The sequence below is a fragment of the Oratosquilla oratoria genome, chromosome 31 (assembly GCF_046742065.1).
Source record: "Oratosquilla oratoria isolate Oo_2021 chromosome 31, ASM4674206v1, whole genome shotgun sequence".
NCBI lineage: Eukaryota > Metazoa > Arthropoda > Malacostraca > Stomatopoda > Squillidae > Oratosquilla > Oratosquilla oratoria.
Genome location: NC_134807.1, coordinates 15637097 through 15658034, shown reverse-complemented (window position 1 = coordinate 15658034; position 20938 = coordinate 15637097). Strand labels below are relative to the sequence as shown.

Here is a 20938-nt window from a genome sequence, read left to right as displayed (position 1 = left end):
AAAAAACACATACACACCACTGAATCATACTTGTTATAAAGTTCATATTAAAAGAAAATTAACAAGATAGCTTGGAAAATTATTGAGTTACACATGTTTGAAGGTTGCCAAATTTTGATGCCATTTTCTGATGTTTTTATTTGTGGTGCTTGACTCCATTTCTTCAAATAATAATAAGACATGTACTAGGAAAATAATTCTCTCTTTCATTCATCTTGTAGGGCCACAACAAGTAAATACCTATCATTAGTCCCTCTCAGAGTCCCATGGTTTCAAGGACTGTAGCTGGCTGTGGGACCACAGATTTCCAATCTGTGAAGTAAAGAGTATGGCTCAAAAGATTAGAACCATTCTTTCATGCTTCTGATGTTGACCAATGTATTATTTGTTTTGTAGAAATTCAGTGGCATGAGCTGAAGACAGTGGTGACACCACACGACATCCAGCGCCTTGAAAAGTATTGCAACAATTTAGCTGATCACCACCTGATCACTGACCTTGTACCCATTTTAGCCAAACTCTTCTTCTTGAAAAGGCTTCCATCACTCCACCTTTCTCCAGTTCAATGTGTAAGTTGTTCATAAGTTTTTGTACATGTGTGCAGTTTGATCTGTTTCACACTATTAGGGACCAATGATGGATATATGCCTGTGTGGTAGATGGATGACAGAATCATCTCTGTATTACTTTTTTTTTTTTTCTCCTCCTCCTCCTCCTCCCTTGTAAGGAGGAAAGCCTTTGGTATATGTATGTATCAACCCCCTCAACTTTTAAATGAAGCAGCCTTGCCATGGATGTGCTGTGTCATGCTGCATTGCTTCTGACCAAGGGTAGTGGGTGAGTTCAGGGATCACCCATCATCCAGGAGGAGCCAAGAAAAGAGGGAGGGAAGGAAGGGTAGTGAATGGGAGTGGAATGGATGGGGATGAAATGGATGGAAGTGGAATTATTCCTTTTGACTTTAGCTACCTCCCTTGTAAGGGGGGAAAAGTCGTTGGTATATGTATGCATTTATCAACCCCACACCTCCATATGGAGGTGCAGCCCCAACAGGCAGGCACTCAGGCACTGAATCAGGCCCAAGGTATCTTACCAACTTTAACTACATCCTCCCTTGCCCCCTTTTTTTCACATAAGGAGAGCTGACATCTAGTTACAACTAGTTACTTATGCTTCTTTAAGCATGTGACATAGGAACAATCTGAAGTTTCTTCCTGGAGAGCTCTATGGACCCAAGGACCATTGTGGGGCTAGTTAGTGAAACAAAATTATTATTAACATATTAACTCCTATATGGAAAATCAACAGAATGCTCTGTAAGCAGCAAAGTCAGTAGTACCATATAAAACTATTTATATGTTTTCATTTCCTTTACTAGGGTTTTGACTGTACAAGTTATATGCAGTCAATAGTATAGAATCTTTATTCATAAAGGAATACAAAGTCACTTTTTAATATCAAGTATGTCTCCTTTCCCCTGGCCCCTCTTAAATCTTCCCCCATATTCATCAAATAATGACACATGAATACATACAATATTCATGCCAAAAGTTGACTGCATTTTTTCTCCATGTTCATCAAATGGCAACACAAGATTTCATACAATACTCATGACATAAGTTGATTACATTTTTATTCTCTTGTGCCCACATTTTTCAATAAAAGAATATGTGGGCACAAGATGGACAGGACTCAGGGATGACCTGTCATCCAGGAGGTGCCAAGATAAAAGGGAGGGAGGAGGGTGGAGGGGAGTGGAATATATAGGAAATGGAATGGGTGGGAGTGGTTTCTATGCTTTTTTCTTTCTGGCTAACCCAGCCTTTGGTATATGTATGTATGTATTATAACAAGATTTTATGCTTATATAATACAGATGGTACTCCAGCTGCAAATTAAGTATTTTTATTCTGCTCAAATATTGTTGTATGCATCATGTAATTACATTTTCCTTTTTTTTTTTTTTTTTTTTTTTTTCCTGTAGGCCTTATTGATTGCTATTGGAGGTCAGACCCAAAATTTTGAATCTGTGCCATCACTTCTGGATCTCCCCATTGAATCGGCTTTGGGTCAGTTCAATCGTGCCATGCGTCGTTTCCACACAACCTTGCGAGGCATTCAGGAGCAGAGCTTTGCCCAACAATTGCCACGTTCACTGTCTCCTGACCACTTCACTCCTGTTTCCATTTCATTGGATAAGGATCTTGAAGACGCAGCCAAGGTAATATATATATCTTTTTCAATTTTTGTGTGCTGGGTGGGTTGGTTGGTTGGATGGTTGGTTAGTTATGGACTGGTTTACTGATGGTTCTATCAATATAGACAGTCTTGCACCACCATCATATGTTATTGTGTATTTCATCTATTGGTGTTGTTAGTTGAGTGTTTTTGGTTAGGAGTCTTGTCTTTTGTAGGAACTTCTGGGGGGTAGTAGAGGTGATATGATGTTATGGTTTATCATCACAAACTCCCTCTACTGGAAGGCTAGGACAGTGCCCCTCACAGAGGGCTAATAGAGGTATTGGTGTTTTATTGTCCAGGATTAGATAGAGTGTCATTGTTATTTGAAGGAGTGGAAAATGGAAGCTCTCTGGCTGAGCGGGTTAGGACATCATTACTTACGATGAAGGCTGAGGTGAGGGTGGTTCGAATCCTGCCACTGGTGAAGTTGAACCAAGGGCATGGTTCATTAGATACCATGCTACAAAGCCCTCTGTGAGGGGCACCGTCCTAGCCTTCTGATAGGGGGGAGTGTGTGATGTTAAACCATATCATTATCAGATGAGAAAATAAGCAGTTGGTATGGAATGTTCTGTAAATCAGATATTCTAAAAGTACTGTTTTAAAACACTATTTATGTTGATGTGAAAAATGTTAGATGGTGTGTTGGGTTTAGTTCCCAGTATCTATGTCATATATTTAGCAGAGGATTGAGTAGTAGTCTGTTACTAGTAGGGGAGTGGAGGTGTTGAAAGGGGTATATAACACTGCATTGTTGGGTTATTTGTTGATGGGGATGCCAACATGAGATGGTACCCAACAGTAGGATACAGATTTGAAGCAGGAGATGGATGATCCACAAATGGCTTTTGTGGACCAGTGGGTGGTGGGACTTGAGGGTAGAAATTGATTGTAGGGTTGTGGCTTATATGTAAGGTGGCAGATCTTGTTTCAGTTGGGGAATTGACTGTTATAGGCTTTATCAATCTGTTGACCCTGGTCTTTCTTGCAGAAGACATGCAGCCTTCAGGTAACCTGTAACCCGCCTCCGTGAGTGGGGAGGGTGGGATTGCATAAGTCACTCAAGGAAGACATTGTGTAATAGAGGGATTGTTGGTGTGGGGCACTGTAGTATGAGGTGTTCAGTGTCCTCTGATGCAGTTTGAACCTGTGGCAAGGTCGTTTCTGCGTTAATAGTTTTAATGCTGGATAGTGTCCTGAGTGTAGGCATGTCAGTGTGTGTGTGTGTTTTTTGGTGGGGTGGGGGAGCCTGTCTGGTTGATATTCTCGTTTATGTCATGGTTTTGGTGGATGTCATGGGAGTAGGGAGTGGCCATTCTCTGTATACAAGTTTTTCAAACAAGCATGAAATACTTTTGATTTACAAGATATACAGGATTAATTATCATTCCATCTCCCTAGGATTACAAGGAAAAAACTGAAAAGAACCATGCTCAACTACTGGGAGACATAAGTCAGTATGCCATCAAAGTGTCAGAAAAGAGTTGGGAAGAAGCATTGAAAGACAGGAAAGGTGACTTGCTCAGCATAAAGAGGTAAGTAATGCATAATCTTTCCTATCTCTTAGTTCAAAAGACTATTAGAGTCAGTCACTCAATCAAACAATCTATCTATTGCCCTTGGTCTCTCTTGCATAAGGCTTCCAGAAAATTGGTATCAGCCTCAGGGTGGGACCTTAAGTCACTTAGAATCACTGTTACACTTTTGGTGAAATCATGATGTAGTATGGGAAGAGGTGAAGATGAAGCAGCACCATGATTGTTGAGCATATACATAGATGAGGTGGTATGGGAGGTAAATGCAAGGGTAATGGATAGGGGTTTGAAACTGGTAAGTGAGAATGGAAGGAATTTGGGGTTGAGCCAGTTGGCATGTAGGCACTGCTTGTAGATGGGTCAGAGGAGGAACTGAGGCAGTTAATGGCAGAGTTCAGGAGGATATGCAAGAGAAAGAATCTGAAAATAAATATGGGTAATAGGTAATGAGATATGCTAGGGGAGAGGATGACAGTAAGTTAGAGGTGAGTTTTAAAAGAGAGGCTAGAGGAAATAAAGAGCATTAACTATTTAGGGTCACATGTAGCAGGGAAATGAGTACGGGTGAAGTAAAATCACAGAATGAGGGAAATGCAGAAAAGTCTAGTGGGGGGATGAAAAGTGTCACGAGAAATAAATACTTGAGGATGGATGCTAAGAGAAAATTATGAAAGAATGATTGTGTCCACAATATGAGGCAGAGACTTAGAATTTAAGGGAGGCACTGGGGGTATTGACTGCATGGTAACATGTAGCCACAGATTAAGGGACTGTTTTGGGGTGCACCTACACACTAGAACCACAAATCATTCACCTTGTGTTAGATTTTAAGAACCTCTATTCAGAAAGGAATCTATCTGTCCATATACCAAGAGCTTTTTCCCCCATATAAGGGAGGTAGCTAAGTCAGAGGTACATACCTATTCCCCCCATTTCACTCCCCTCCACCACCCTTTGCACCCCTCCCATCTCAGCTCCTCATGGATGACGGGTCATCCCCGCATCCGCCAATTGCCCTGGATTAAACGCAGTGCAGCAAGGCTGATTCACGTAATCAGCAATCCCCCCCCTCTGTCCCCTCATGCAGAAAAGGAGAAGACAGGGAGAAATCCCTTTGGGTTGCATCAAAATGTCATTTACACATAAGCACCCCCTATCCTCCATTCCCCAGCCCTCCCTTCCTTGCATAACAGTATCATCCATACATAATCATTCTCCACTCATCCCAATCTCCTGCTTGCTCCCTTCTTTCCTCAATAGACATTCCCCTCTTTCTCAACACTCCCTCCACCTCTGCCTTCCACACCTCTTTTACCAATCTTTCATCACTCATTCTTACCATGTGTCCAAACCGTCCCAGTAATCTTTTATCAGCCCTATCTGTTATCTCCTTTTCCACTCCCACTGTCCTCGTCTCGTTTCTCACTCTATCCAACCTTGTAACCTCTACTATACTTCTCAGACATTTCATTTCAAATACATACAAACTTTTCCTCTCTGCTTCTCTTAATTCCAAGTCTCTGCCCCATACAATACCATCGGCACAACCACCCCTTCCCACTAACACAGGCTCTACTACTCTCATAAAAACTCTTGACTGCCCTTAATAGATTTCCCCCAATCCCATATATCTGCAAAACCTCCCACAGTGCCATCCTGTCAACCCTGTCATAAGCCTTGTCCAAATCCATAAAGGCCCAAAAATCATCCTTACCTTTTCCTAAAGCTTTCTCACATATCTGTGGAATGGGTGAAGGGTGGATGCATGCCTTAGCTGGCCATCTCATTTACAAGGGGGAAGAGTGCTTTTGTTATGTATGTACAAAGGAGTCTCCATGTGTTTGAGATGAAGTGTTCAAGAAGTATGATGGGAATTACAAGGATGGAGTGAGAAAGAAAGGGAAGTAAAGACTGGGAAGGAAAAGAGAGTTGGCAGATATGCTAGATAAAAAAATTCATGGATGGTTTGGACATATTGAAAGAGCAAGCGAAGAAACACAAGTAAAAAGAGAATGGAAGACAGAGTAAAGATGGAGTGAATTTTGGGGGAAGACCAAGAATAGAATGGCATAGATGGGTGAATAGATAGGGTCAAGGGAGCCTTAACCACTTCCATACGGTGACGCCTACGTAGGCGGCATGAGGAGCAAGTGGTTACTCGTTGTTGCTGACGTTGCCATCTTGATTATATTTATTGTAGTCGTACCTACGTAATTTTCATTCTCTCTAAACTGGCTTCATCAGTTTTCTATGGTTATCAAAATACACGAGTGAAAGAGAACAAACGATTGAGCACTGACTTTATTTTTTATAATGCGATTATTATGACGCAACATCGCATGTTGGGCAGCTAATGCTGCCAGACGTGCGATGTGCCCTGTAGTGAAGAGGTTAAGCACAAAAGGAATGTCTGTCAAGCAGGAAAGTAAGATGACGAGTGTGAGAGTTGAGAATGGTTTTTAATGGATGAGTTATTGATATGGACCAAAGGGATTTCTTCTTGGCTGCTCTGAAATTCCAATGTGGATGATGGGTAAGGGTTGTCAAATAATGAAGTGATAGGGAGAGTAAACCAACCTCAACTGTCTGGCCTTCCTATGGAGGTACTATCTTGTTGGCTTAATGTAGATACCCATAGACCAGGTTATAATTTCATTGAAAATTTAGCTGTAAGTAATTTTTTCTTCTCAAATAATTCAAATATTGGTGTTAATGCTAATGAAGACTTATTTCTCAAAACAGTGACAAGCGGCCAAAAACCTTGACAGAAGAGGAACTACAGAAGGAGTTGGAGACACCATCTAAGAAAGGGAAAAGAGACAGCAGTAAACATTCAAAAGTGAAAAATAAAGTTAAGAATAAAAACAAAGGAAAATCTTAAAACTAGTACATGTGTAATGGAAAGTTATTTACAATAAAAACTTGAATGTTCATGTATCTATTATCCTTCATTATACTCAATAGAGAAGGGACCAGAAGGTAGTAGTACTACAAGACTGACATTAGTTATCCCCCTGCCACCTGTTTTTGAAAACCCTGTCTGCACCCTCTCCTTCATCTAGAGGTACAGCCAAGGAACTGAAACTTGGGAAAGATGTCTGACCATATACTCATATATAATTTTTCCTTTGATTCACATTGTGCAGCTCACATACATTCAGTGCTTGTATTTACTTAACCACTTCAGCACAATGATGCCTACCTAGGTGCCATGAGGTGTGAGTGGGTATACAAGGATGCCAGCATCGGCATCTTGATCATATAAATATTTTTTGTAGTTATACATGTGTTAGCCCCGGATTCTGTGAACTGGTTTGATCACGTTTCTGTGTTTATTGTTACTCAGAGTAAAAGAGAATGAGTAATACAGCAGTGACTTTATATTTTATAATGCGAGTAGTGTGATGCAAATTACATATAGCAGCCGATACTGCACACGAGAATTTGAGTCATACTGAAATGTTTAATTGGAGACAGGAAAGGAGCAATGTATAGGGTTGCCTCCTACTCCAATTTGTCATAACTAGCTTTAAATTCAAAGCAAAGCCCTCTGTGAGGGGCACCGTCCTAGCCTCCCGATAGGGGGGAGTGTGTGACGTTAAACCATATCATATCATCAGCTTTAAATACATGTATGGTTACAACTTATAACCTTATTTTTCAATTACTGTTCCTACATACATATACCAAGGCTTTTTCCCCCTTCCAAGGGAGGTAGCCAAAAAGGGAAAGGCATAAAAACACTCCCACCCATTTCATCCCTAAATACACTTCACACCCCTCCCACCCTTCCTCTCATCTGAGCACCTCCTGGATGACGGGTCATCCCTGCACCCTGCCCACCGCCCTGGGTCAGAAGCAGTGTCGCAAGACACAGTACATCCACAGCAAGGCCGCTTCATTTAATCGGCGACCCCCCCTCTCCGTCCCCCTTTGCATATAAGGCGAGGACGGGGAGAAACCTTCGGGCTGCGTCAAATTTACTCACACATACTACCCCACCCCCCACCCCCCCACCCATTCCTCCTCATGCAGTCACAACATCATCCATATACAACCATTCTCCACTCACCTCTGTTCCTGCTTGGGCTATATCACTTTAGCTATTCCAAATATTTAAGTATCTGTATAGAAAATGTATTTCTTCACATCCTTTTGACATTTAGCCTCTCGATTTGTCCTCATTTGTCCTGAAAGCCCTTCCATCCCAAAACAAGAGATCTCTTCAATTAATGTAGTCTAAAGAAGTGCATGGTAACTGATTTTGAGGTGGAGAAAAGAAATATGTAGTCCTCTACCCTCTGATGTGTACTCATGTTACTGCATTTTGAAGGTGTTTGATATGAGCTGGGTGGGTTCCAACACATGGTTAGTTCATCAAAATATAAGCTATCTAATTTTGGGAGCTCCGTGTTGGGTATGTGCTGAAAATAAGGTTTATTGAGGATCCATCATTTCCAGGCCATCAAAAGTTCTTTCAAAATAAAAAAGTATGGTAGATCTGAAGAATGGTTAGGAGTTTAGTAGAACTTTAACTCATATATTGTTGGCCTCATGTATAGCTCAGATACATGCTGGTATAAGCCTTTTTTTTTCATAATTTGTTTTAAGGATGTCGGTCTGCTTTATAGAGGTAAAAATATTAAAATTATGAAAAAAATTGAGAACTTGCTGAAAAATAGCTTCAAATGTTGGCAACAATGCCCCAGTTTTAAACTAATATGTCAATTTTTACTATGAATAATTATCATTTCAATATAAATATTGCATGCTGGCAACCCTGGCATCAGAACACATGACTACATATATCTAGCTTGTTATTGTTTTGACTACAGTTTATTTTTACTTTGTCCTTTTAGATAATGTATTTGATAGCAACTTTATGGTATGTGTGTGTGTGTGTCAAAGAAAGGATGGCGGGTGCATCAGTTTCAGCCACAACATGAGTAGGGATGCATGCGTGGTCTATGTGGCCATGTTGACATTTAATATGTACCACATTTTCTTACGGAGAGGGGGGGTCGCCGATTAAATGAAGCGGCCTTGCTGTGTCTTGCGACACTGCTTCTGACCCAGGGCGGTGGGCAAGGTGCAGGGATGACCCGTCATCCAGGAGGTGCTCAGATGAGAGGAAGGGTGGGAGGGGTGTGGAGTGTATTTAGGGATGAAATGGGTGGGAGTGTTTTTATGCCTTTCCCTTTTTGGCTACCTCCCTTGGAAGGGGGAAAAAGCCTTGGTATATGTATGTATGTACATTTTCTTTACTTCCACTTGGTTTTCTAGATCTTCAAAACAGAAGAGGGCTGCAGCAGAGGAGGGGAGAAAATCAGTGTAATGAATAAAGTTGCCCCTTGTAGAAATGCTTAACCTCTTGAATACGTTGACACCCATGTATGCATCATGAGCTGCAAGTGGGGCATATGAGGATACTGGCATCGGCTTCCTGATTATATTTATTTTGTAGTTGTAGCTGAGTGACCCCTGTATTGTGTGAACAAGCTTGATCACGTTTTCTGTGACATTATATTTATTCAGGGTGAAAAAGAATGAGTAAAACAGTAACTTTATATTTTGTAATGCACATATTGTAATGCTTCATCATACATCAGGCAACCTGATGTGCATGTGAATGTTTAAGTCATATGAAAGAGGCTAACATTCTGAATGATTCCCTGGTCCATTAGCTGAATAGGTGAAGTCGCATTTGGAGGCAGGTAAGCAAAAAAATATGTTACTTGAAACAGGTTAGTGTGCAGGAGGATGACCCCTACAATTGTCCAATACAAGAAGGACTTTGGAATCCTCACTCAACCCCTGCTGACGAATATGCTCCTCCACTTCCATTACAAAGGCTTGGAAGAACCACCACTTGAAAAGTTCCATCGTTATCCATACATTGTTGTTGGCATTATAATGGACTGGGAAATGATGGACATTTTTAAATGCCCTGGGTTTCTTAAAATGGCTAATCACAAACAAGGTAAGCTTGTGGTTTTCATTCACTTTAACACATGGAAGAATCCGGTCCTTCTTGTGTTTGAATCCGATGGCTCCCTTTTCCTTGAATCCAGCTAGAATTGAGCTGGGCAAACAATGCCAAAAAAGTGCTGTTTCATTTGTCTGGGTTCACATGCTCACATATGAGGCTAGAGAAAATTTCAGCTGCTTCATGATCCTCTGAACGACATTCACCACTGATTTCCAGCTTCCTGATGTTATGACAAGTCTTAAAGTTGTACAGCCATCCAGTGAAGAAGTTACACTCAGTTTTTATCTCCAAATCTGCCCATAGCTTCTTGGTCTTCTCAATGAGCATAGGCCCAGTAACAGGTTTACCTTCAGAGCATTGAGCAGTAAACCAAATGTAGAGAGCCCAATCCAATTCATCAAGCTTAGGTCTCTTCAATGACTTCCTCTTGTCAGTTGGTGATGTAGGGGCTTCTGTGTTAGCAATGAAAGACAGGCGCTTGTCTTTTTGTTTCTTGAGATCATACTTGTCAAAAGGTGCTGTTATATTGGGATTGCCATTATATCAGATACCAGATAATTGAAACTTCACTGTACCATCTTACTTGATTTATATACCTTGTGAATGACTTGTAAAAAAAATAGTTTATGAGAAAAGCAGCACAAGAACCACCAAAATTTTACCCAAAATGTGAAAACAATGTGTTGCCAGGTTCCCCTTGCACCCTGCAGTGTTACAAGGTTACAAAAGGGTGTGTTGTGGTGGTTCTAAGTCAACTCATGACAGCAGAAATATGTAGTGGGACATTTATAACTCATCAAAATTCTATATAACTGGGTTCTCAAAGGCTCCATTGTGTACAATTGTCATGTCTTGAGGTGATGTATGAAAATGATGTAGTTCACCCAAACCAATTAGTTAGGAAGCGCCTGCTACAGCAGTTATCACACCATTAAAATAATGCCATTGATGCTCAAGCTCGTTGACTGTTGGAGAGTTGACATTGCTGATGCTGTACAGGTTAAGCAGGATAAAATTATGCTTTGGAAGTAAAGGCAATAAGAGGAAGATGGGTAGAGTATTTCAGAGAATTACTGAATGTTGAAGAGGTTAGGGAGAGATCAGTTTCAGTAGTTGGACATTGTAGAAAATTTGCTGTTATGGAAGAAGAAAATGACAGGGATATAGGAAGGAGATACAATGAGCATTGAAAGTAATGAAAGCAGGTAAGGGAGTTGGATGGGTGTCATTTGGAGTATCTAATGAAGGGAGGAACTACAATGGTGGATTGGGTAGTTAATCAGAATTAATTGTTGCCTCAAGTTTCAATAAATAGAAAACTCACAGTGGCTGGCAACATTCCTTGGGCCCTCCCACAGATCTCTTTGTGAAGAAACTTTAGAGTGTTGTCTGTGTTGCATTAGTGACTGTTTCTATGTCAACAGGTTGGAAAGGGGAGCAGTTGCCAGTTGTCTGTTCTCCATGTGTGGGAAAAGTGTAAGAAATACAACTAAAAATGATGGATATATTAGGTAAAGTCCAAAGACCAAGTGCCAACCCTTAGGGCTGCACCTCCAGGTGGAGGTGAGGGGGTTGACAGGTTTTGAAAATGGGCAATTTTGCTGGACCACCACATGCAGGAGGCACCTGTCATTGACCCCTGAAGTCTGTTTAATGTGTGCCTAAGGGATGGGAGTATGACAGAAGACTGGAGGAATGCATGCATAGTAACTTTTTACAAAGGAAAACGGGACATGAATATATTAGTTTTAAAGGGGTCAGTTGTGTGCAGTTTGAAAGGTATAAAAGTGTTGAGAGGATTAGGAATGAACAGAGGAAATAATTGTTCTAGGAAATCAAATTTTTGTAGCAAGGCATACACGTAAGAAGATTTTCACAAAAGGTAATGACTTGGGTTTTTGTGCATCTGGAGAAGGTTTATGACAGAGGAGGGGGGTTGATTGCACGGGTGATGAATGAGATATTTCTGGAATGGTGTCCAATGGGTGAAGTCCTGATGGATGATAGCACCGCATTTCAGTCGGGAGTACTGAAATAAATGCTGGAGAAGTGGAACACAAGACGTTTCTTTAGGGCTGCTTACCGGCCGAGGGGAAATGGAATAGTACAATGACACCATCGCACTATAAAGTCCATCACCAATGGGCACTAATATCGCCCATAGAGGGAGTCTTCTGGTATAATGTGTCCTCTAGGTCAGGCCAAGACAAAGGCTCGGTTCCGCAGAGAGCCTTATTTAAATATAACGTGACATCCCAGGGTAGCGCTGGTGCTATCAGCTAATGCTGAAGTCGCTGCCTCAGAACAGGTGGAGGAGGAGGTGAGAGTGAAGCCAAAGGATAGTAAGTGCTCCTCATAGTGGATGAGGGGTATCATAACGGAGGTAAATTCGCGGAACAACATCTCTGTCGAGGGAGTGCCACAACATATCCTGGATCTTCGTCGTGTGATGGATGGCGGAGAAAACAATGAAGAGAATTACGACGCGGTAGTGGATGGGGAAGCAACGCCGCGATGACCGCAGCGTAATAGACATCCTCTGGGATGGCTGCAGGACTACGAAGTAGGAAGTGGAGGAGACGAAGAGGACGAAGAATAGGTTGATCTCGAGTTCAAGGGGTGTGTGTGTGTGATGTGAATGTGGTGCTAGTATGGGTGTGCAGTTGGCACCCCCCGACACGGTGTCAAAGGTCACCGTGTAGACAGGGGGGGGGGGCACGGGTGTTGGCTGCATCATTATCATCGTCGTCGTCGTCGTCATTATTATTATTGAATACAAATTTGCATTTCTACAGTCAATTATAAAACTTAACAATATAAGTACTTGATGAAAGTATGAAGTTGGTCATATTAGCAAAATTTTGTATAAATGTAACACATGCACAATAATGAATGGATTATATTCGTATGCTATTACTGTTGTTGACATTCATTATCATGTAATTATATGTGTATGTATTTGATAAAATTCACAGACATGTTTTTTCAATGTGTATTTTATTTATAATCGAACGTGTTTGTTTACATACAGTGAATATAATCAAGCAGACGTACACGTGTGTATTGTAGGCGATTCGCAAGTTATGCACTAAACTGAATTTCACTGTATTCAGAAGGTATGTCAAGGAAATTCATTGTCAAATAAGTGGAATCCAAATGGGGATTAATTCTTTTTTTTTCATTAATTTTGTTTAGGGCCAGGACGGTGGCTAAATAAAAGGACTGTTGAGAAGGATTACTTATGTCAAGCCCTATTGGCTATTTCAGTTTAATGGGAGGTAACAGGTTAAGAGACTATCTTTTGTTGTTTCCAACTCTGTCATTTCTTAGGTGTGAAAGTTAATATCCTGGTCAATCTTGCCCATTTGCATAACCGTATACACTAACGTTGCAAATGGTAATGTTTCTTGAGTCTAGTATATCATGCATAATCATGATAATGATAATACATGTATTGAAAGTTAATATTCTAATAAATTTCACCAATTTGCATGGGCATGGGTGTAGGGTCAACTCAACTCATCGCCAACTAAGCCCACCTACTCAACCAAATCGACCCACCATGCTTATGGTTAGGTTAGGTTAGAGTTGACGAATTGAGCAAACTAGACACTGAGATACAAAGATGGGATACCACGAGTATAGCTCCCCTTCCCGTAAGAAACAACTAGGTAAATACCCCCCCCACATATATGTATATATATGTGTATGTATATATATATAACAAGTCTACCCTACTGCTTATCCATCTCATTACATGACATAAGCACAAGTTAAAAAAAAAACACAACAGTAGCATGCTACTCAGAAATCTGTAACAATCTACCCACCTGCACCACACAGGTTATTTTTATTATAACAATACTTTGACCTCAAAACAAGTACTCAAACAAACCTCTAGACACCCTACCCTGTTAAACCCCTCCATCCAGGACATTAGCCCCACAGAAAAATCCATTCCGAGATAAACAAGAACCACACTAGCATGACAGTTAATATTGCCATCCATCATTAAGACATTTCTAATACAGAATAAGTGTAGTTACAAAGTGCCCCAGATGCAACCATTATAAAGAAGACAACAAACACACTGCCCAAGCCTAGCCATACCCAAACCACAACCCAATATTTCTTCTTTAAGTGTCTTATGAGCCAATCTGGTTGCCGTTGCTGGTTACCTGGGAGCTATGGGTCTCCCGGAAGAGAGCAGGGGTAATGGATTGACTGGTAGACATGTGACTCAAAGATATCTTCTGCCCACCAGTTCCTAGAAGATGGTACTTTATTATTTATACAAGCAGAGGCAAAACTACCCATTATTGTTTCCAGAATCCATAGTATTCCAAAATATTAAGCTTTTTTTTTTTATGCATAAAATAATTGGTGCTGCTAAGTTTATGAATTTCTAGAAATTTATTGACATGGTTGCCAAGCAAATATTGCATTATCTAATGTTAATAGTTCTCATTTTTCTTCCATTACAGGTCCTATCACAGGCATCATGAAGAGAAAAGTAGATAACAGAATTCGCATTTTAATTGAAAATGGGGCAGCCTTGGGTCACCGTACATTAGCGGTCATTGTTGGGGACAAGAGTAGAGATCAGGTAAAATGAAGTAACTTCCTAGAGACCATCTGCTAACTTTTTGTTTATTTGTAACGTGTTCAGATTATGATTATCATGTGTTTGGATGTTTTTAACTAAAAGATCTAATTATGCATTAACATCAGGTTTAGTTTGTTATGTATACTGTAGTTTTGTGTTGGTTAAATGCATTCAGTGTGGACCCATGAGTGTCAGTTGTTCCATATTATAGATGTATGTGAATAACAAACAACATACTGGCAAGTGATCCAAATATGTATAACATAATTTGGCCTAACAACTAAACAGCAAAACAAATGAGACACAAAATATTAAAACAATTCCTCAACATGCACATACTAAACTCAAGCAACTACTCTTTTAGATAACCTCCTCAGCATAACCAACAAGCAATATCCCCCTGACATACATAACAATGTGCTCACCCTCACAGTAAACACAGACAGCATGGGAAACCATGCACTATCTCCTGTCAGACCACTTTCCAATAAAAGTCACCATGAAACCAGAAGGAAAAATACATCCCTTATAGAAGAGGTAATTCATAAACTTAAAAAAAACAAATTTGCAAATACACCAAGGATAAAGAAAAACTTTTTAGAGATATTTCACCTGGACCAATTCCTGTCCAGAGAGCAGTGGATGAAATAGCAGTGACTATTTAGAAGGCAAACAAAAGATACAAAGTTGTTACAGGAGAGAATATAGCCCCAATTACATTCAAGAGTTTGGTTATAAAAAAAAAAGAATCAACAGAAGAAATTCTATCTATATATCTATATACTAAGGGCTTTTTCCCCTTTACAAGGGAGTTAGCCAAGTCAAAAGGCAAGTACCCACTCCCACTCATTTCACCCCCATCCATTCCACTCCCACTCATTTCATGCCCACACATTCCACTCCCATCCACCACCCTTTCTTCCCACTCACCTTAGTTCTTTATGGATGATAGGACACCCCTGTATCCTGCCCACTGCCCTGGGTCAGAAGTAATGCAGCAAGACGCAACACATCCACGCCAAGGCCGCTTCACTTAATCAGTGACCTCCATCTCTCTGTCCTCTCATACAGAAAAAGAAAGGATGGGGGAGAAATCCCTTCAAGTTGCATCAAAATATTATTCATACATAACCGCTCCCAAACCCTCCCATCCCCCACTATTCCTTTCCTTGCATCACAGTATCATCTATACATAGCCATTCTCCACTCACCCCTATCTCCTGTCTTCTCCCTTCCTTGCTCAAAAGACATTCCCCTCTTGTTCAACACACATTTCACCCTATCCATTCATCTCATCCTTAGTCATCCTCTCAAGGTCACTCCTTCCACATCTGCCTTCCACATCTCTTTTACTAATCTCTCTTCACTCATTCTTTCCATCTGTCCAAACCATCCCAATAATTTTTTATCAGCCCTATCTGCCATCTCCTTTTCCACCCCCACTCTCCTCCTCACTTCCTTGTTTCTCACTCTATCCAACCTTGTAACCCCTACCATATTTCTCAGACATTTATCTGAAATAATGTTTAAACTTTTCCTCTCAGCCTCATAATGTGCCATTGGCACAACCACACCTTCATGTAGTCTCCTCTTTGCATCCATTCCCAGATGCCTACTTCTTCTGACACTTCTCAATCCCCCAAAACATTTACTTGCTTCTCTCAGTCTACAATTTACTTCTGCCTCTCATCCCTTTCGTACCACATAAGACCCCAAATACCTAGAGTTATCCACTTCCTCCAGCCTCACTCCTTTAAGACTTACAACTCACTCCATCCTCCCCATTTGTACATCTCATCTTACCTTACTTTTACCCACATTTACCTTCAACTTCCTCCTATTGCATACTTTCCCAAACTCTGTACATTCCCAAACTTAGTGTTGGTGAAGTATTGAGCTTGGTAGTGTTTCTCAAAAAACTTGTGAAATCTGGGTGTGAATGTGCATTTCAGTGGATGTGTTGTGTGGTATAAGTGGTAGACCATAGTATATGTTTGAGTAGTAAGCTGCTGCTGCTTCTGTTTCATGTTTTTCATCATTCCTATTGGGACTATTTACACTTGTTTCCCCCATTTCTTCTTCTTCTTCTTTTTTATTTTTTAAGGAAATGTGAAAGATATCACACTGGTCATTGTTATATATTAATGTCATATTGTACTTTTTTCAGGTTGTGTATTTGCATCATATGCTCTCAAAGTCAACCCTTAAACAAGCAAGTGTCCTGTGGTGCTACAAGAAAGAATTAGCTCTCTCATCTCATCGCAAAAAGAGATTGAAACAAATTAAAGCCAAGGCCAGCAGTGGATACAGTGAAATAGATGAGGAGGACCCCTTTGAGATGTTTGTCTCACTGACAGACATACGTTATTGCTATTACAAAGAGACACATAAAATACTTGGCAGTACTTTCAAGATGTGTGTTTTGCAGGTAAGAAAGCTCTTGAACTAACCTTTTGTTCTTTTATTGTAAAGGGCTGTACTGAAACACTTCTACTCACTTATCTACATTTGGGAACTAAAATCCTCTCCATGGAACAACACTTGAAAATTACTGGTACTCAGTCCTTGAGCCTTACCATCACAGCACATGTAACCACAGCCCACAGGATGGAACAAAAATGCCACTCCAGCAACATATTCAACACAAATATTGTAGAAGCTGCCTCTTGTACTCCTCAACACTTCCATGAAGAATCACTTCTTGACAGACAATGAAATCAATCAACTCATTACCCCAGGTGTCTCTTGCAGGAACTCAAAGCTCCACTGGATTGGTCCACAATTCACTCATGGAAGATGTTTTGTAATCTGGGTAAGGCTTGAGTAGAGTAATGTAAGATGAGGTTTTCAATGTTGTATGTGTGGTAATTGAATGTAGGGCAGTTTTGCCTCGGTGGCGTGGCCTGTTGTGTAGATATTGTTTTAAAACTGGATGGTGGCCTGGATGCAGATATGATAGTATGCTTCTTGTTTGTTTTTAGAGCAATTTCACTGTAGGGCTGATGTCAGGGAGAATTTGTTGAACATGGTGTTTGGTTTTGGAGTGTTTGTTGTTGTTGTTCCCTAGACTGTCTGGCCAAGCAGTCTCTGGCCAAGCAGTCTCTCCCTAAGGAATGCCACCTATCTCTGGAGTGCTTGTTGTATGATCTAAGAGTGTATGTTTTTATATGGATGTGTTGCATGATGCTGGTGGAAAGTTGTTGCAGATGTTTGAGTGATATGCTGCAGGTCTTTGTGTGTGTGTGTGTATATACATAATTATAGTATACAGGAAAGGAGCAATGCTTGTTGGGTCCCATCTCTTATTCTCTATTTTTTATTTATCATATTTAACCTTAAATTTATGTACAGTTCCAACTTGATCTCTATCCATGATTTTCAATTATCATATAGAGAGGATGGTGGATGGAAGGGTGGTAGATAGGGCTTTAATGTATAGTGATAACCAGGAGAAGAGTATGAAGAGTTTTGGATGCACATGTTCTAAGGGGAGAGAGAAGAAATATCAGATAATTTTTTGGTGGAAGGTAAGTTGAGAGTGGAGGATTGAGAAAAAGGACAAAAGGTAGGGAGGTGCTAAGAATAAACTGCTTAAATGAGGAAGAAAAGGAGGAGTACAAAAAGTTGAGAGAGTGAGAGGTAGTGAAGGATGGTAGAACTAGGAGTGGAAGAGGAATTGTAATAGTTCAAGGAGGGAATCACAAGGTGTGCAAAGATGGTGTGTGGAATGAGAAGGATGGGAGGAAATAGAAGGAAGGGTGGTGAGTGGTGGGATGATGAAGCAAAGAAGGTTGTAGAAAAGAAGAAACAAGCATTCACAGATTAGTTACAAAATAGGATGAGAGAATCATATGAGAGGTACAAAGAAAATAGAAGAAAAGTAAAGCATAAGATAAAGGAGGCAAAGAGGAGAATAGATATGAAATGGGGTAAAAGTATGACAGAATTTTTTTAAAGTAATAGAAAGATGCTTTAGAAAGAAATTAAGAGAGGGAGAGGAGGTGAATCAAGTAGAAAAGAAAATATGAAAGGTGCAGATGGAGAGATGATAGTGGAAGAGACGGCAGAAAGAGGAAGATGGGGAGAGTATTTTAGGGAGTTGCTAAATGTGAAGGGGGATAAGGAGGGAAAGGTAGTTGCAGTGGGAAGTGCTAAGAAAATGACAATGATGAATAAGGAAAATGGAGGAGAAATAAGGAAAGATGAAGTGAAACAGTTATTAAAATGTTGAGAGCAGGTAAGGCACCTGGGTTAGATGGGTGTCATGTAAAGTGGCTAAAAAGGGAGGTACAGATATGGTGGACTGGCTGGTGAGGTTGTTTAATGTTTGTCTAAAAGAGGGTAGAGTGCTGGAGGACTGGAGAAGTGCCAGTATAGCTCTACTTTACAAGGGAAAAGGGGACAAGTGTGAGATGAATGGATGGGGTGAAAAGGGCATTGAGCAAGAGGGAAATGTCCTGAGGAAGCCCAGGAGATAGGGTTGAGTGGAGAATGACTGCTTATAGATGATACTGTGATGTAAGGAATGGAGGGGTGGGGTGGGAAGCATTTACCTAATTGTAGTATACAGGGAAGGAGCAACACTCATTGGGTCTTGTTTCCTATTCTCTAATTTTCTAACATACCTAGACTCAAATTCATGTACGGTTCCAACTTAACCTATATCTGTGATTTCAAATTAACATATTTAGATTTGAACTCATGTATTGTGGTTATGTATGAATGATATTTTGATGCAGCCCCAAGGAATTTCTCCCCAACTTCTGCATGAAGGGATGGAGAGGTGGGTTCATTGATTAAGTGAAGCAGTCTTGCTGTGGATGTACTGTGACTTGCTGCATTGCTTCTAACCCAAGGCAGTGGGTGAGATACAGGTATGATCTGTCATCTATGAGGAGCTAAGAAGAAAGGAAGTAGAATTGGTGGGAATGGGAACTTGCCTTTTCACTTGGCTATCTCCTTTGTGTGGGGGAAAAAGTCTTTGGTATATAGATAGATGTATATGTCCCATAGTCATCTTCCCCCATATAAAGGGGGTAGCCAGCTAAGGCGTGCACACACCTCATCCATCTTACTCCTGTTCATCACCCATTTGCTTTCCTTTTATCCTAGCTTGTTGTGGATGATGGGTCATCCCTGCCTCCTGCCCACTACCCAGGTTCATAAGCAATGCAGCAAGACACAGCACATCCACAGCAGGGCCCCACCACTTCATTTACATGGCAACCTTCACTCCTTATCTCCTTACCCAAAATTGGAGATAAAGAAAAATCCCTTTTGACTGCATCTTTAAACATACATGTATTTTTTAATCTTGTAGACCATGGATTTGTAGTATCTTCTTCACTGGCAATAAACTGTTGATCTCTTATTTCAGGATTTTGAAGCCCTCACTCCAAACATTTTGTGCCGGACTCTTGAGACAGTAGAAGGTGGTGGAGTCATTGTTATTCTATTGCAGTCAGTAACGTCACTTAGACAACTGTATACTATGAATATGGATGTTCATGCTCGCTATCGTACAGAAGCTCATCAATATGTTGTGCCAAGATTTAATGAAAGGTAGGTTGTACTGCTGCTGTTCTTTTGAACCTATTCGTTACCATTTCCATGACTATCTCTTCCTGACCCCCCTGTGGTGGGGGGAAGGGGGAAAGAATTCCTGAGTGTTCTTATATATATAAAAAGCAACTAAATGGGATGGAGTGAGGGGACTAAAGAACATGTACCCTGTATTTTTCTCCTGTGAAGAGTCAAGGCAAAAAAGCATATAGGAAGACTCCAAAGCAGAACCCCAGTAATTGGGTCATTAAATATGAATAAGATGGATTAGATTGGTGATATTTTTGTGAGAAGAAAGATTAATGGGTTAACATTGAGTGAAACAAAGTTGAAAAAAGGATGAATTTGAGTTTGGGAGTGTGGTGGGTAGGATGTAAGGAGTGACAAATGGGCAAGGGAGGGAAGGAGTGGCTTTGCAGGTAAATGATGAAATAGAAAAATGTGTGATGTAGAGGAGGGAAGTGGTTTGGGCATGTGGGAAGGTTGAGTGAAGAAAGACTAGTAAATAGAATGTGAAAGGCAGATGAAATGAACTTGAAGATACAACCAAAAATGGGATGGATGAATGGGGTGAAGGGAGCTTTGAATAAAAAGAGAATATTTGTCAAGAAAGAAAGCAAATGAGTGAGGGAGGTGTGAATGAAGAGTAATTTGAATTGATTATAAATTGATACAGCCTGAAGGAATATCTTGTCTGCTGTGTAAATTCTGATGTGGGGGAGTGGGGAGGGAACTTGTCATATAATGAAGTGAAAGGGTAAATCTACTTTCACTATTAGGTGGAGGTAATCTATTTTCCTTCATTGTTTCTGACCCAGGCATTGGGTTGAGGACAGGAATGACCCTTCATTTGCAAGGAACTAAGATGGAAAGGAAAATGTAAGGGTGAAGCATAGGTGTGGGATGGGTGAAGGGTGAGTTTATGCATTGGCTGTGCTAACCCGTAGAAGGAGGAAAGGGCTTTTTTGTGTGTGTAGTTAGGTAGTATGTATGGGTAGAATAGAT

At 40.6% G+C, this 20938-nt stretch overlaps 2 protein-coding genes across 3 annotated transcripts in view; both read left to right on the top strand.

Annotated features, from left to right (window-relative positions):
• Positions 1–6703, top strand: part of LOC143041457 (RNA cytidine acetyltransferase-like) — a 40616-nt gene extending 33913 nt beyond the window's left edge. The window contains exons 17-20 of the mRNA XM_076213353.1: positions 397–569; positions 1985–2221; positions 3643–3776; positions 6519–6703. Of these exons, the coding sequence (XP_076069468.1) occupies positions 397–569; positions 1985–2221; positions 3643–3776; positions 6519–6657 (683 nt within the window). The 3' untranslated portion in view covers positions 6658–6703. The remainder of the gene's footprint in view (positions 1–396; positions 570–1984; positions 2222–3642; positions 3777–6518) is intronic.
• Positions 6704–12774: 6071 nt separating this feature from the next.
• LOC143041455 (RNA cytidine acetyltransferase-like) overlaps positions 12775–20938 on the top strand; it is a 34494-nt gene continuing 26330 nt past the window's right edge. Inside the window, exons 1-4 of one of the 2 annotated variants that reach the window (XM_076213352.1) lie at positions 12775–12881; positions 14250–14371; positions 16539–16799; positions 19749–19933. In XM_076213352.1, coding sequence (XP_076069467.1) covers positions 14267–14371; positions 16539–16799; positions 19749–19933 — 551 coding nt within the window. In that variant the 5' untranslated portion in view covers positions 12775–12881; positions 14250–14266. Of the gene's footprint in view, positions 12882–13375; positions 13437–14249; positions 14372–16538; positions 16800–19748; positions 19934–20938 lie in introns of those variants that run through there. The other variant, XM_076213351.1, reaches the window with a different exon arrangement.